We start from the raw sequence: 15,443 nt of genomic DNA on the forward strand, positions 1-15,443 counted from the left end.
CTTATTTTTTTTGGTAACCATATAATTGATACGAAATGTCTATCAATTTTGTTGACGATTAATTTTTGTCAAAAAATTTAACTGATCACTTTAATAGAGTTTTTATTTTCCAATTAAATTTTTTCTATACATAAAATTTAAACATGAGATTTTATTTAAAGGAACAGAGTTTGATATCATTTGAATATATTGTTGATATAATGTCTTATATAATAAGAATATCTCTAAAATACTCTTCATTAATAATATCAAAGACTGTTTTTTCATACTTAATATCAAATTTTAATATAGAATAGTTTTAAAAAAAGATTTTTTTTAATTAAAAATAATACAATTTAATAAAGTTAACAATTTTTTTAATAAATATAAATTATATTTATTTTTGCTTATAATCAAGATTGGAGAAATTACTACTATAAAGGTTTGTTTAACATTATTGATTATGAAACCATTGCCGAGTTCAAAACGCATTTTAAGTAAAACGTATCTCATCGCCTCATTTATTTAATTTTTTTTTATAACAAAATTCTAAATTACACATAGTCCCCAATCTTATATCACAAGAAAAAAAGAAATTTAAAGAGTGAAGATGAAAATCAAGAACTAAACAGGACCACGATTTGAAGTTGCAAGCGTGCAACAAAGCAAAGAAGAGCAACAAAGTGAACAAACATTCTCCTTCTCTCTTGTTTTTCTTACATTACACTTCACTCTTTGTCTCTACTCTCTAGCACTCTTTTCGGTTAGCAAGTCTTTCCCTATTTTTGGCGGGAGCTATACCCCACCCAATTAAAAACAAACCCACCTTTCTCATAAATACTTCATTCCCCCTCTTTCCTCTTCTCTCAACAAAAACAATATCATAACACCATTTTCTACACTCATCTCTGCAAACTGCAACTACACAAACACACACACTCTTCCAAACGGCGTCGTTGCAATCAGCATTCACTTAGAATAAAAAGAAGTTTCCATCAATGACACTTTCTTCGTTCCTGTGTCTTGTTTTCATATTTCAATTTCTCTTCACATCACCCTCACTCTCTTTGTCGTCGGATGGGCTCGCCCTTCTCGCGCTAAAGTCTGCGGTGGACGAGCCCTCCGCTGCGGCGTTCTCCGACTGGAACAACGGCGACCCCACGCCGTGCGGCTGGTCAGGGATCGCCTGCACCAACATCTCCGGCGAGGCGGAGCCGCGCGTGGTCGGAATCTCCCTCGCCGGAAAATCGCTCTCCGGCTACCTCCCCTCGGAGCTCGGTACGCTACGGTTTCTCCGGCGGCTTAACCTCCACGACAACGCCTTCTCCGGCGTCCTCCCGGCGCAGCTCTCCAACGCCACTGCGCTCCACAGCCTCTTCCTCCACGGCAACAACCTCTCCGGCGCCATCCCCTCCTCCCTCTGCACCCTCCCCCGCCTCCAGAACCTCGACCTCTCCAAAAACGCCTTCTCCGGCCACATCCCGGAGCACCTCAAAAACTGCAAGAACCTCCAGCGCCTCGTCCTCGCCGGCAACAAATTCTCCGGCGAGATTCCCGCTGGCGTGTGGCCGGACCTCCGTAATCTACTCCAACTCGACCTTTCCGACAACGAGTTAACAGGCTCAATCCCCGGCGAAATCGGAACCCTAATTTCCCTCTCCGGTACGCTGAACCTCTCCTTCAACCACCTCTCCGGTAAAATTCCAGCTTCGTTAGGAAAATTACCGGCAACAGTGAGCTATGACCTCAAAAACAACAACCTCAGCGGCGAAATTCCCCAAACGGGATCGTTTTCGAACCAGGGCCCCACTGCGTTCCTCGGAAACCCGGACTTATGCGGGTTTCCGCTCAGGAAATCGTGTTCTGGTCTGGACCGGAATTTTTCTCCCGGTTCGGATCAGAACAAACCGGGTAATGGTAACCGGTCCAAGGGGCTGAGCCCCGGTTTAATTATTTTAATTTCGGCGGCTGATGCTGCTGTAGTGGCCTTCATTGGGCTTGTGATTGTGTACATTTATTGGAAGAGAAAGGATGATGAGAATGCTTGTAGTTGCATTAGGAAGAGGAGTTTTGGTGAAGAGAAAGGGAACATGTGTGTGTGTGGTGGATTATCATGTGTTGGTGGGGTGAAGAGTGATGATGATGAAGAGGAAGAGTATGAGGGGGGTGAGGGTGAGGGTGAAGGGGAATTGGTGAGGATTGACAAGGGTTTAAGTTTTGAGCTTGATGAGTTGTTAAGGGCTTCAGCTTATGTGTTGGGGAAGAGTGGGTTAGGGATTGTGTATAAGGTGGTGTTGGGGAATGGGGTGCCTGTGGCTGTGAGGAGGTTGGGGGAGGGTGGTGAACAGAGGTATAAGGAGTTTGCTGCTGAGGTTATGGCCATTGGGAAGGTCAAGCACCCTAATGTTGTGAGGTTGAGGGCTTACTATTGGGCACATGATGAGAAGCTTCTCATCAGTGATTTCATCTCCAATGGCAATTTGACTCATGCCCTTAGAGGTTAGTTCTTTTCTTTCTGTTTCACTTTTTAGTTGATTTTTTTTGGACTAAAATGATCATTTTAGTCTATGAAATTGTATAGACTACACGTTAGTCTTTGAAAGTAAGAAAATTCAAAAATAATTTCTTACAATGACATTTAACGTAGGTCTTAAGTATAATATTAATATATCTTTAAAGACTAAAATGATAATAAATGATTAAATTTAAAAGACTTAGTGAAAAGTTTAAGAACTTAGATATAATAACTTGAACTTTCATGGATTATTTTTAGGTTTTCTTACTTTCAGAGATTAATATTAGAAGTTAGATCGATGTATACTTTCAATGATCAAAATAACTTTTTATCTTTGTTGTTGTTTTTGAGTTCATGCACTTGAAGACAGGGGATATGATTCGGAGTGATATTGATAGGCAATAGTGAGAAGCTTAAAAGTAACAATAAGTTAATTAATGATAAGTGAATATTTTGAACTTGATGCATGGCATGTATGAGTTAAAAAAGACTAATCATTCATGCATGGATGATGGAATAATATAATAGCGAAAGCATCACTCTCACTCATATAGTAATTTTGTACTCTGTTGTCAATGTGGCATATAAATTAGTTTTAATTTCTTTGCTTAAAAGAGAAGTTTATTTATTTAGTGACTTAGTTTAAGAGGGAGCACGTACTGTGAATTATTTAAATAGAACTCGAGTTCTTTGTCTACTGTTTTTTCTTTTTAATGGCTCATATTTATATATGGTGTCTATTCTACATTCTGCTGTTTCTCAAAGTATATTCAAAGTATATATATACTTATTCTATTATGATCCGTGAGATAGTTTGTCCAATCAATCTATGGCAGCTTATGTTTTTCATGCGATACTATGTATGAGTAATTTTATGTTGTGCAGTAGGTATAGAATTCTTAAAAAAGATTAGTAGCTATGAAGATAATATTTTATTTTTGAGAATATAAAGATTGCCAAAAGAAAATTAGTTGAAACCTGTATCAATTAGATATTGAAAAGATACCGAACACTGTTTAGATTTCCTTTCTTAGAAAGTGTGAGGGAAATTTGATTTGGAGTTTTTGTCTGTTGTAGTTGATGACGTTGATGGAATATGCCACCTGCTAGAACAAAAGGCAATGCTGTTGGTTCAGCATGTGTCTGGAGATTTTTTTATTCTGATTGTTTTTGTTTGTTGGGTTGGGTTGGCTTCATGCAGTGAAGTGTAGAAGGAATTTGAATCAGAGTGATATTGATAGGCTACAATGAAAAAGGTTAAAAGAAGCAATAAATTAATTAATGATAGGTGGATATTTCGAACATAATGCACGACATGTACGAGTCAAAAAAGACTAATCATTCATGCATGTATGATGGGGAAAAAGCATCACACTCACATGTAGCAATTTTGTCATCTGTTGTCCATGTGGCTTATAACTTATAAGTTGGTTTTTAATTTCTTTGCTTGAAGGGAAAGTTTATTTATTTAGTGAATTAGTTTAAGCAGGACCTGGTACTAGGACTTATTAAATAGGATTTGAGTTCTTTGTCTACTTTTTTGTTAAATGGCCCACATTTATATACGGTATATACTCTACATTCTATTGTTCCTCAAAAAGTATATATTCTATTGTGGTCCGTGAATTGAGTTTGTCCAGTTCTTGGCAACTTCTGTTGTTTTTCATGAGATAGTAGGTATAGGTAATTTTATGTTGTGTGATATGTATAGAATTTTTAATAAAGTTGGTAGCTATAAAGATAGAAAATTATTTTTTAAAAAAAATTCTTCTGTAAGGAAAAAAATAAAGAAACTTACTTTCCTTGTGTATTTAACAACTTTTTGTTCCAATTTTAAAAAACAAATAGATGCAAAATGAATTTGCATAAGGATTGATATTCTTTTATGCAAATTCATTTTGCAACTAACTATATATTGAAAAAGATACCCAACAAAAATAGTAGATTTTGTTACTTAGAAAGTAAGAGGGAAACTGGATTTGGACTCTGTTGCGTGGTTGATGACGTTGGGGGATAGGCCACATGCTAGAAGCCTAGAACTAAAGATAACTCTGTTGGTTCAGCATGTGTCTGGGAGATGATGAATTAGCAAGACAGACGCTCTTGGTGGGGACCAAGAACAATTTCTTGTCTTCTTGAGCTTTAATCACTGTTCACTAACAAAACAAAACTTGCATATCAAAGTTCCAGTTTCACTCTTCCAATGCATTTCTCTTCTCAACTGCAAGCAATGTTGTTTGAGGTTAAAATCTTTTTTCTTTTTAAAATCATTGTTTTCCTTCTTCCCCAAGCCTTTTGAGTACTTGGATATCCCTTTATACCTCTCTTTAGTTACACACCATATCCATATTTTTCAAAACTAGCTTCCTTTAAAATATCTCAAGGCACGTTTATGCGTTTTATTCAGGAAATAAAGTTGAGTATCTTGGTGCAAAATGGGTGCCTTTTGTTTCTTGGTTTAGTTTGTCTTTTAGGTTACTAACCTTTCTCGATTATGAAGCATAGTCTCTACCATCTTCGTTACTTTTAACCAGGGTCCAACTAGAAATTGTTTTCTTACTTTTTCCTTGCTTCCACTGCACCTATGTCTCACCCATACTATTAGAAGAAAGAAAAATACTAGTAGTTCGTTCTCTAATACACTCATCAATCACGTCCTTTATAATAGGCGTAAGTTAAAATCACAAAACTGTGTTCCACTTCTCATCTAGTGGGATTGTACTCATGATTTTGCAGTAGTTTCTAATTAAATTTAAACAATAGAATGTGTTAGAAAGAATGTAAGTGTGTTGTTAGCACTCCTATGAAAGTCAACATAAATTTGTAGTTGCAATAAAAAGTATATCATGATCTGCATTTGCATTCTGTACCAGATGTTACAAACTATTTTTCCAGTTAAAAGTATCAGCCACTAACAAACATTCACTGCAGCTAATGCTTCACTTCACTCGACTATTTGCTGCAGGGAGACATGGCCAACCATCTACAAATCTTTCATGGTCCACCAGGCTGAGAATCACCAAAGGAACAGCGAGGGGCCTGGCCTATCTCCACGAATGCAGTCCAAGAAAATTCGTCCATGGCGATATCAAGCCCTCCAACATTCTTCTTGACAACGACTTCCAGCCCTACATATCCGATTTTGGCCTTAACCGTCTAATCAGCATCACTGGCAACAACCCTTCCACCGGTGGATTCATGGGTGGAGCTCTTCCTTACATGAACTCATCACAGAAAGAGAGAACTAACAGTTACAAAGCCCCCGAGGCTCGTGTCCCTGGCTGCAGACCCACCCAGAAATGGGACGTGTACTCGTTCGGGGTCGTGCTACTAGAAATACTAACTGGGAGGTCACCAGAGTCATCTCCCACCACATCAACTTCCATGGAAGTCCCTGACTTAGTGAAGTGGGTGAGGAAAGGATTCGATCAAGAAAGCCCGTTATCTGAAATGGTTGATCCATCGCTGCTCCAAGAAGTGCGTGTTAAGAAAGAGGTGCTGGCTGTGTTTCATGTAGCACTGTCTTGTACTGAGGGAGACCCCGAGGCTAGGCCTAGGATGAAAACTGTCTCTGAAAATCTTGATAAGATTGGAACGTAATGCTCGAACATGTGCAGTGTGCTAGCTCTAGGACTCAGCCTGAGACTGCAGTTTACACAAAAGATGCATTTCAATCTAACAACGCATTTCTGTGATAACACTGAGAAGGTTTTATGATGTGCATCAATATGGTGCTGCAAACCTGATCCTTCCATCTTGGATAAGCCCCTTTACATTTGTTTTGGAACTCGAGCAATTTTTGGAGAGCTGTAATTATCATGGTCTCACTTACATTCCATTCTCATTTTATTATTTTTTGTTACATATCAGGAAATTGTTAGATATTTTATTTTTTTGTTCTGATCTCTTTTCCTCCAAAATGTTATTGCAATACCACAACGCCTTGCATTATCATTTAAGTTTCCAAATTAATTCAGGTTGGTGTTGTGCATGTGCCATTGGTACCTGTAGCCGTTTGGGGTTTGGGAAAGGGATTATTTGGGTTGGAATTTGTTAGGAGTGAACTAGTAAAAATGAACGCAAACTTGAAGAAGTTGAATAGAGAGAGGGAAAAGGGACCTCGGAAACTCAGCATGGGGATTATAGAAAGTTTTAAAGAATAAGTCTGATGTATTTTATATATATAAGGATCCTATAATTCCTCATCTATTAAAGGAATGACAGCTGCACAAATTACCTCAGTTGTAATAAAGCCTACATTACAGCTAACATAATATTTGATTGCCTAATATTAGTTAATAGAATATTTGACATATCTTAACACCCCCACTCAAGTTGGTGCATGGATATCCCACATTCCCATCTTGAATAGAGACTCATTAAACACTTTGCTTGACACTCCTTTGGTGAGAACATCAACCAACTGCAATTCAGATCTTATAAAGGGAAAGGAAATTATTCCAACTTCAAGCTTCTCTTGGATGAAATGTCAATCAATCTCCACATGCTTTGTTCTAACATGTTGGACAGGATTGTGAGCAATTGCTATAGCTGACATATTGTCACAGTACAAACTCATGGTTTCATTTGGTTTAAAGCCCAAATCTGATAGTACATTTTTAACCCACAAAAGTTCACATACATCGAGTGTCATGCCTCTGAATTCTGCTTCTGCACTAGATCTCTTCCTACTACGGTTTGTTTTTTACTCCTCCAAGGTACAAGATTCCCTCCTACAAAAGTAAAAGTATCCAGAGGTAGATCTTCTATCATCTTTTGAACCTGTCCAATCTACATCAGTGTACCCTTCTACCTTTAAGTTTCCATGATTTGAGAACAAAATTCCTTTTCCAGGAGTGGACTTCAAATATCTCAAAATCCTCTCCACAACATCCATATGAAGCTTTCGTGGGTCATGCATAAATTGACTAACGACATTCACTGCATAGGTAATATCTGGACGTGTATGGGACAAATAAATTAGTTTTCCTACCAGCCTTTGGTATCTCCCTCTGTCTATGCTTGCTGAATTTGAGCATTGAAAGAGTTTATGATTTTGTTCAATTGGTGTATCAACTGGTTTACCTTCAAGCAGCCCAATTTTTGATACTAAGTCAAGAGTATATTTTCTTTGGCATAGAAAAATACCATGTTTTGATCTAGCTACTTCAATACCCAACAAATATTTGAGGTTTCCAAGTTGTTTCATCTCAAATTCAGATGCAAGGTATTGTTGCAGACTAGAAATCTCATCTTGATCATTTCCTGTAACAATCATGTCATCTACATATATAATCAAAGCTGTAATTTTTCCTTCTCCTCTCTTCAAAAATAAGGTGTGATTAGAGTTACTTGCTCTATAGTCAAAAACCTTCATAGACTTGGTAAACCTTCCAAACCATGCTCTTGGGGATTGTTTTAATCCATATGGAGCCTTCTTTAATTTGGAAACCTTGATTCCATTTGAATCTGTACGTCATGCCTGATGGAGAATCCATATAAATTTCTTCTAAAATTTCTCCATGTAGGAAAGAATTTTTCACATCAAATTGTAGAAGAGGCCAATCTTGGTTTGCTGCTAGCGACAAAAGTATTCTTATAGTGTTGAGCTTGGCTACGGGTGTGAATGTCTCTTGGTAATCTACACCACAAGATTGAGTGTAACCTTTAGCCACAAGTCGTGCTTTATACCTCTCAATAGTTCCATCAGCTTTGTGTTTGATTTTAAATACCCCTTTGCAGCCCATAGTTTTCTTCCCTCGTGGTAAGGACACAAGATCCCAAGTGTTGTTTTTTTCCTAAAGTGTCATCTCATCATTTGGTCCATCTAGGATCTGCCAAAGCTTCCTGTATATTACTAGGAATAGAAATTGAAGATAATTGAGATACAAATGATGCATATGACTGGGATAACTTGTGATATGACACATATTTACTAATGAGATATTTAACTTTGGCTTGGAGGTTTGGTTCATATTTAGCTGGAGGTTGACCATGATTAGAGCGGGGTGGAAGATTATATTGGACAATAGTAGACTTAGTGTTTGGTGTGCTGGTGGTCTCACACAGACAAGGATCAATTTCATGATCGGTTTCATCTAAATTAGTATTATCAAGGGTAGGATCAAGAGAAACAATTTCATGATCAATTTCGTCTACATTAGTATTATCAGAGATAGGATCAGAAGGTACCTCTGAAGAGTCAAGCCGAACCTGTGGAGAAGATTGAGCCAATTGGTTATGATCAGAAGACACTGTATTATCCAAAAAAGAATTGTCCATCTTTGGGATTGGCTCACTTCCTGCAGAATGATCCTCACACGATAATTTATTTTCACGATATAAGTTTATATCTGAGATATCAAACATACAAATATCATGATTATGCACTTCACTTTCATTTCCTCCCTGAAGTGTAGAATCAACATAAAAAAAAATTATGCTCATTAAATGTCACATCCATAGAGATATAAAATTTCTTTGATGATGGATGGTAAGCACGATAACCTTTTTGAATTGATCCATACCCAACAAAAATACATTTGATAGCTCGTTCTTCAAGCTTTGTACATTGATATGGGTGTAAGTGAACAAATATAACACATCCAAAAACATGAGGTGGTAAATAAACCATGGAAGGAAGGATACAATGATCAGACAACACATCTAGAGGCCTTCTAAAGTTAAGCACACTAGAAGGGGTTCGATTAATCAAATAAATTGCAGATCTCATAGCCTCACTCCATAAATGAGATGAGACATTACCATCTATCAAAACTGATCTTGTCACCTCTAATATTTGTCTATTTTTCCTTTCAGCCACTCCATTTTGTTGTGGTGAATAAGGACATGTGGTTTAATGCAAGATTCCATTAGAGTTCATGAACTCTATTAATTCAGCCTTAAAATATTCCCCTCCATTGTCTAATCTAATGACCTTAATATATGTGTTAAATTATGTAGCTATCATTTGATGAAAGGAACGAAACACATCACACACATCACTTTTATGTTTAAGCAAATACACCCAGGTTACTCGAATATAATCATCAACAAAACTAACAAACCATTTTTTCCCATTATGCGTAGATTGTGGGGCAGGGCCCCAAACATCTGTGTGAATTAATGAAAAAGGAAAATCAGTTTTTTTATTGCTTAAAGGAAACACAACACGATGACTTTTTTCCTTTACACAAGTTTCACAAAGAAAATAAGAAATGTTGCATTTATGAAATAGCGATGGAAACAATTTTTTTAGATAACCAAAAAAAGGATGTCCCAATCGTCTATGCCATAGCCATATTTCCTTTTTGTTTTTATCTTGTATGTGTTGATTCGCAAAACAAGCCAAAGCTCCTTTATGGGTTTGTTGTGAGACATTTTCCACATAATACAGTCCTTCACTCTCTCTACCACTGCCCATCTTCTCCTTGGAATGGATGGTCTGAAAAAGACAATGGGTTGGATAAAACGAGGCAACACAAGAATGTGATTTGGTTAATTTGCTAACAGAGAGAAGATTACAGTTTAATGTAGGAACAAATAAAACATCAGGAATCAATAAGGAGGGTGAGAGGTATATAGTACCTACACCTTCAATAGGTGATGAGACCCTATTGGCATTAATAATAAAATTTTTAGAACAATTATGGGAAAAGCTAGTAAATTTATGAGTATCACAAGTCATATGATCAGTAGCACTTGAATAAGTTATCCACTCACTACCCCTAGTAACAACAGAAAGATTAAGAGCAGAGTTAGATATACTTGACTTGGTCACAAATCCAGCAGCAGTAGAAATATGGCTCTTGGAAGTAGCGTCTACCTTGGTATTTGGAGTAGTTTTGCCTTTTGGATGCCAATCCGGATAGCCATGGAGTTTAAAACATGTCTCCAAGACATGATTATCCCCATAACAGTGGGTACACTTGCGGATTCCTTTCTTAGAATACTTCTTAACAGCAAAGGTAGTCCCCATAGTAGACTCACTATCAAGCATAGCCTCTTGGCGGTTTGTTTCGGCACAAACAGTTGCATAAACTGATTGATTTTTATCAGAAGGAGCCATCAGAAATATTCAAAGAAATAAAGAAGCACCGATTCCTATATTGGAGAGGATGTTGGTGTTCGGCTCTGCTACCATATAGAAAGGTTTAAAGAATAAGTATGATGTATTTTATTCATAGAATAGTATTGTATATATATATACAAGGAACCTATAATTCCTCATCTATTAAAGGAATGACAGCTGCACAAATTACCTCAGCTGCAATAAAGCCTAAATTACAACTAACATAATATTTGATTGCCTAATATTAGCTAATAGAATATTTGACATATCTTAACAGGGATGACACTCTAGGGAGACAAAAAGGATCTAACATGAAATGAGAACCTAAATGTGATACTTGGATTTGTGGGCTTGGGTGTAACTCGTTTTAGTTACACGTTACAACTATTACATAAAGATAAGATAATTCATATCTCAAATGTTTATTTCAAGTCTGATTTATTGAGATATGAATCTGTTTTGGATCTTAACTCTTAGTTGGCTTAAGGAGAAGGTTAGGACTTCTCCAATCCTATCAATTTTGAGTTGCTTGAAGAACACGTGTTTAGAATGTTACTTTCACCTTTTTCTACTTGCTCGTGGCTGTTGTTTAATTGATAATATGAATATGTTTGGGACATGTTGAGTCCCAAATGTAACACTCCATTTTTTTAAATAAATAAAAAGTATTTTATTTAAAAATTAATAGAGATTTTAGAAATTAAATAAATGAGAGAAAAGAGTTTTTATTAATTAAAATAAGGGTTTCATAATATTAGAAAATAAATAGAGTAAAGTGATGCTTTAGAAAATAAAGAGATATTTTAATTGGTTATTTATTTAATGAAAGAGTAAAATAGAGTTTCCTTTTATAAAATAATAAAATAATAGAGCAAATAATAGGCTCAGATTACCCTAACTATAAATAGAGATATATTAGGTCAGTTTTTATATTTACGATACATTTCTATATCCTCTCTCTTCCTCCCAAATTTGTTCTCCTTTCTTTTTCTCTCAGAACTCTTTTTTTTTTCCCGCATACACACAAACCTGTCACAGTAAACTAGGATCATGGATTCACTAATCGTTGGATCGTCTTGGAATTTTGACACCACCTTCTAAATTCATTTTTGCACAATCTCACACTCGGGATTTATGAAATAAATAGAGAGAGATATGCCCCTCTCATAGAGACAGTGAAATTAAGGCTCTAATCTCTCTCCTGTCCTCTAACGTTTGAAAACCCTAGTAGAGTGACCAGAGAAAAAGCTTGAAGAATCTTAGGGAACCACTAGAGATGCCATTATCACTATCAGACTGCACATGTGAGACCGCTTAGAGGTAAATAATGAATTTATCGCAATCAGAGTTAGAATAAACACGTGTAGGGATCCTTAGAGGAGCAACTTGTGGTATATTTTGGGATGTTTACTATATTGTAATTCTGCCTTTATGATTATAATCATGAGATTGTTGTGTTTGATAGACCAATTGATGCCATAATGTGAATTGATTGATAAAATTGAGTGCTCTTGGTGTTTTCATGTTTTTGAACCTATGATTTTGATTCATTTGATTTTCATATGATTATATGAAGTTGTTTGAAGGGTTTTATTCCCCATGTTCTCAGAAACATTTTTGTATAATTTGTTTGTGTTTTGGATAAGATTTACTAGATTAGCATGAGAATTAGATTGTTGACAATATTTGTTGTCATGTTTTGGTCTCATAAGCTTATTACGTGTTGATGATTATAACACACATATATGTATATGAATTGTTAAAATAAATTAGGAATTAATAGTTCAAATAATAAAATTAAATTGAAGGGAATTAATATATTAAGATTCAACAATAAATATTTTTAATGTATTTTTAGTTTAATTATTTATTACCTCTTTTTAATTGAAAATAATATAGTTCGATTTAATATATACATGTTTTGTGTCATGTAAATATTAATACTATGTGATGTGTATATGATTCATGAGGTGTGATAACATGTTGCTTTGGGATTATAACATTATGATTGAGATTGAGTGTACGAGATAAATTGAGTATTAGTGAATTGTAAGATACATGTGTATTGAGATATTATACATATTGAGTTGTGAGCTATGAACTTTACAATCACACAACTGTAAGACCCTTTAAGGGCGAAGAGTTTTATGATGGGCTCCACTGTGGGAACCTGACGAGTACAATCACTTTGAGGCATAACGAGTTAAAATGATTTTCAAAACAATTGAGTAGTTGTGTGCATTGCATAGTTCATGAGGCGTGATAACATATTATTTTGGGATCATGAGATTGTGTGTAAGTGGCAAGTTGAATATGGGTTAAATTGTGAGATACATGTGTATTGAGAAGTTGTGTGCATTGAGTTGTGAGCTATGAACCATACAATCACATGACCGTGGATCCTTTAAGGATGACGAGTTTATGTGCGACGAATATTATGATGAGATTCATTATGGGAACTCGACGAGTTTAACGACTTTGAGGCATGACGAGTTAGAATTATTTTGAGAACAATTGAGGAGTCGTGTGTTTTGTATAGTTCATAGATAGATTCTACGTGTTAAAATGTTTTTTGGGTTGGACCTAAATCAGGAGAGAGAGACCCTAACGAACTCTTCGGAGTCTAGGCCTTGGGAGTAAATACACCCGGTTTGAGTGCTCCTTTAAGTCCGTGTCGATCTCACATGGTTAGAACATTCTCGCAAAACATCGTGACCTTAACTGTTCTCCTTATGATTTTACCTGGCGAGAGTGACCTGACTTACTAGTGTGTGGTCTGTCTTGTCATGTACTCTTAGGTGCCCGATGAGGTTTTCACTGACATGGTATCTCATTGCATATAAGATTGAGTCTTAGTGTATCTGATGCATAACGCCTATGTAATAATCATTGTGACTTGTTATGTGATGGTGTTAATGAATTATGTAAGTGTGAGATACAATATTGTATTTGAGATGTGTTTTCTTGAATATGTGATTAATCGTGAAGGTATGAAATTTGATTTATGATTAAATTCTAGGACAAGTGATGTTACGTGTTGAGTGTTGAAATGATGCGAATTGTGCCAAAATTGAGGCTTGTTATACCTATATTGTTATTATAATTATATTATTATTATATTTATAGCATACCTGTATGCTTCCGTTTATCTCTATTCGTTGAGGAATGTGATAACTCACTTCCTGTGTGTTGTTTGTGTTTGGATCATGTGAAGATCTCGAACCTTGTGTTTGTGGGAGCAGATGGTTAGGTAGATGACTATGGAGAACCTCATGCTAGAGAGCGCTGAGACACCGTGCTCTGATAGGGTGACATCGGGGTTTAGGATTTTATGTTATTTTTATCATATGCTAGTTTGAGATATGTAGTTGAGCATATGATTTAGTTCTATGTTTCTCATTGGAGTTTCAGTTGTAATACTGGTATGGTCTTTGTTTGGAGCCGGAACATGTGTTGATACTCATACTGATAAGTTTTAACTTGGTTAATTGGTGAATGTGTACATTTTACTCCATTGAGAAGTTTTATATTGAGTTGTGACGTAAATCTAATTAAATTATTCCTGTCATTCTATGTTTCCTTTCTCTATATGTATGTCGAGATAGAGGGTGTCACACTAAACATATTCTTATAGTTTAAGTAAGATGCTAATATGTCGCTTGTGATCAATGGCACGACCCTATTATGGTTGCCTTGGTGTTGAAGTAAGATGGACTAAAGTTCATAGTTTGGGGCAAGATCAAATTTTTGAGTTGGACAACTGATGATGAATCTGTAATTTGAATGTTGTTGCATGCTGGAGATTATCATGTTTGTTATTTGATTTATGATGTGAAGTGTGGGGGTGAATTATTGTTTTGAGCTATACATAAGAGTATGAATAAATTAGATAAGATTTGATGATAGAAACCAAAGGAAGTTTGCTATGTAAAGGCCATGTTTCTGGTTGGTATTGCATAGTGCTATGGATTGTGCTTAATATTTTGAATTGACTATTGGTGATAACTGCTGGACCAGTTGGATGTTGCTCTATATGATCCCTAACCAGCCAAAAGCATCAATTCAGTAAAATCATTCGAGGTCAGTAATTGATTTATTGTGATCTCCACAAGACATTCATTTTTGGTGAAAGAACATAACAAGGAACTAAAGTAAGTAACCATTCAATTCAAGGACTAACTTGGCGACGTCTTACAAATTCAAATACTAATATGACGTCTTACAAATTTAGGAACTAAAGTAAGTAACCATTTACACAATTTTTTTAAAATCTTGTGTCTCTTTAGAGGGTTGATTATGGAAGTTGGCTAGATAAATTTTTTAGAGTGAATAACCAAATGCGTCCATAAATATGTAATGCATGCGTGGTAAGTTAGTCTCCAAATGAATAAAAATTGTAAAAAAGTCCCCAAATATGCATTTTGTTGGCCAGGTTACTCCAAATGTGAATGAATGTTACTGGCACCATTAGAGGATGATGAGGTGAAAACATTAAATGCCATCTTCTGTTCCTAGTGGCCTGCCACACACATCTATGTTAGCAAGGGACTGTCATGAAACTTTCAGAACCAAAACAATAGTTTAAAAATAATAGTAAAATGAAACTTTTAAGGATCAAAATGAAAATTTAAAATATTATATTTTGAATTTTTTTCTTCTAGTATCTACAATAGCAAGGATTAAAATAAAATATTCAAAGACTAAAGTGAAATAATTTTTACTTTAATACATGAAAGTGATCAAATTCAAAATAATTACCTAAAAGTGTAATTTGACACTTAATTTAGTCCAAAATTTAAAAAGTCATGTGACTTAAGTGATATTATTAACATACTTTTAAGGACTAAAATAATTTTAAGTTTAGGAACTTATTTGACA

The 15,443-nt window shown here is 35.7% G+C and overlaps 1 protein-coding gene across 1 annotated transcript; it reads left to right on the forward strand.

The window, feature by feature from the left end:
- The first annotated feature begins 708 nt into the window (after positions 1-708).
- On the forward strand, positions 709-6,448 carry LOC114416463 (receptor protein kinase-like protein ZAR1). Its single transcript, XM_028381334.1, has 2 exons — positions 709-2,478; positions 5,460-6,448. The coding sequence occupies exons 1-2, from the start codon at positions 978-980 to the stop codon at positions 6,092-6,094; spliced, it is 2,136 nt and encodes a 711-aa protein (XP_028237135.1). The 5' UTR covers positions 709-977; the 3' UTR covers positions 6,095-6,448.
- The last annotated feature ends 8,995 nt before the right edge of the window (positions 6,449-15,443 follow it).

Source organism: Glycine soja, chromosome 1 (assembly GCF_004193775.1).
Source record: "Glycine soja cultivar W05 chromosome 1, ASM419377v2, whole genome shotgun sequence".
NCBI classification, from domain to species: Eukaryota; Viridiplantae; Streptophyta; class Magnoliopsida; order Fabales; family Fabaceae; genus Glycine; species Glycine soja.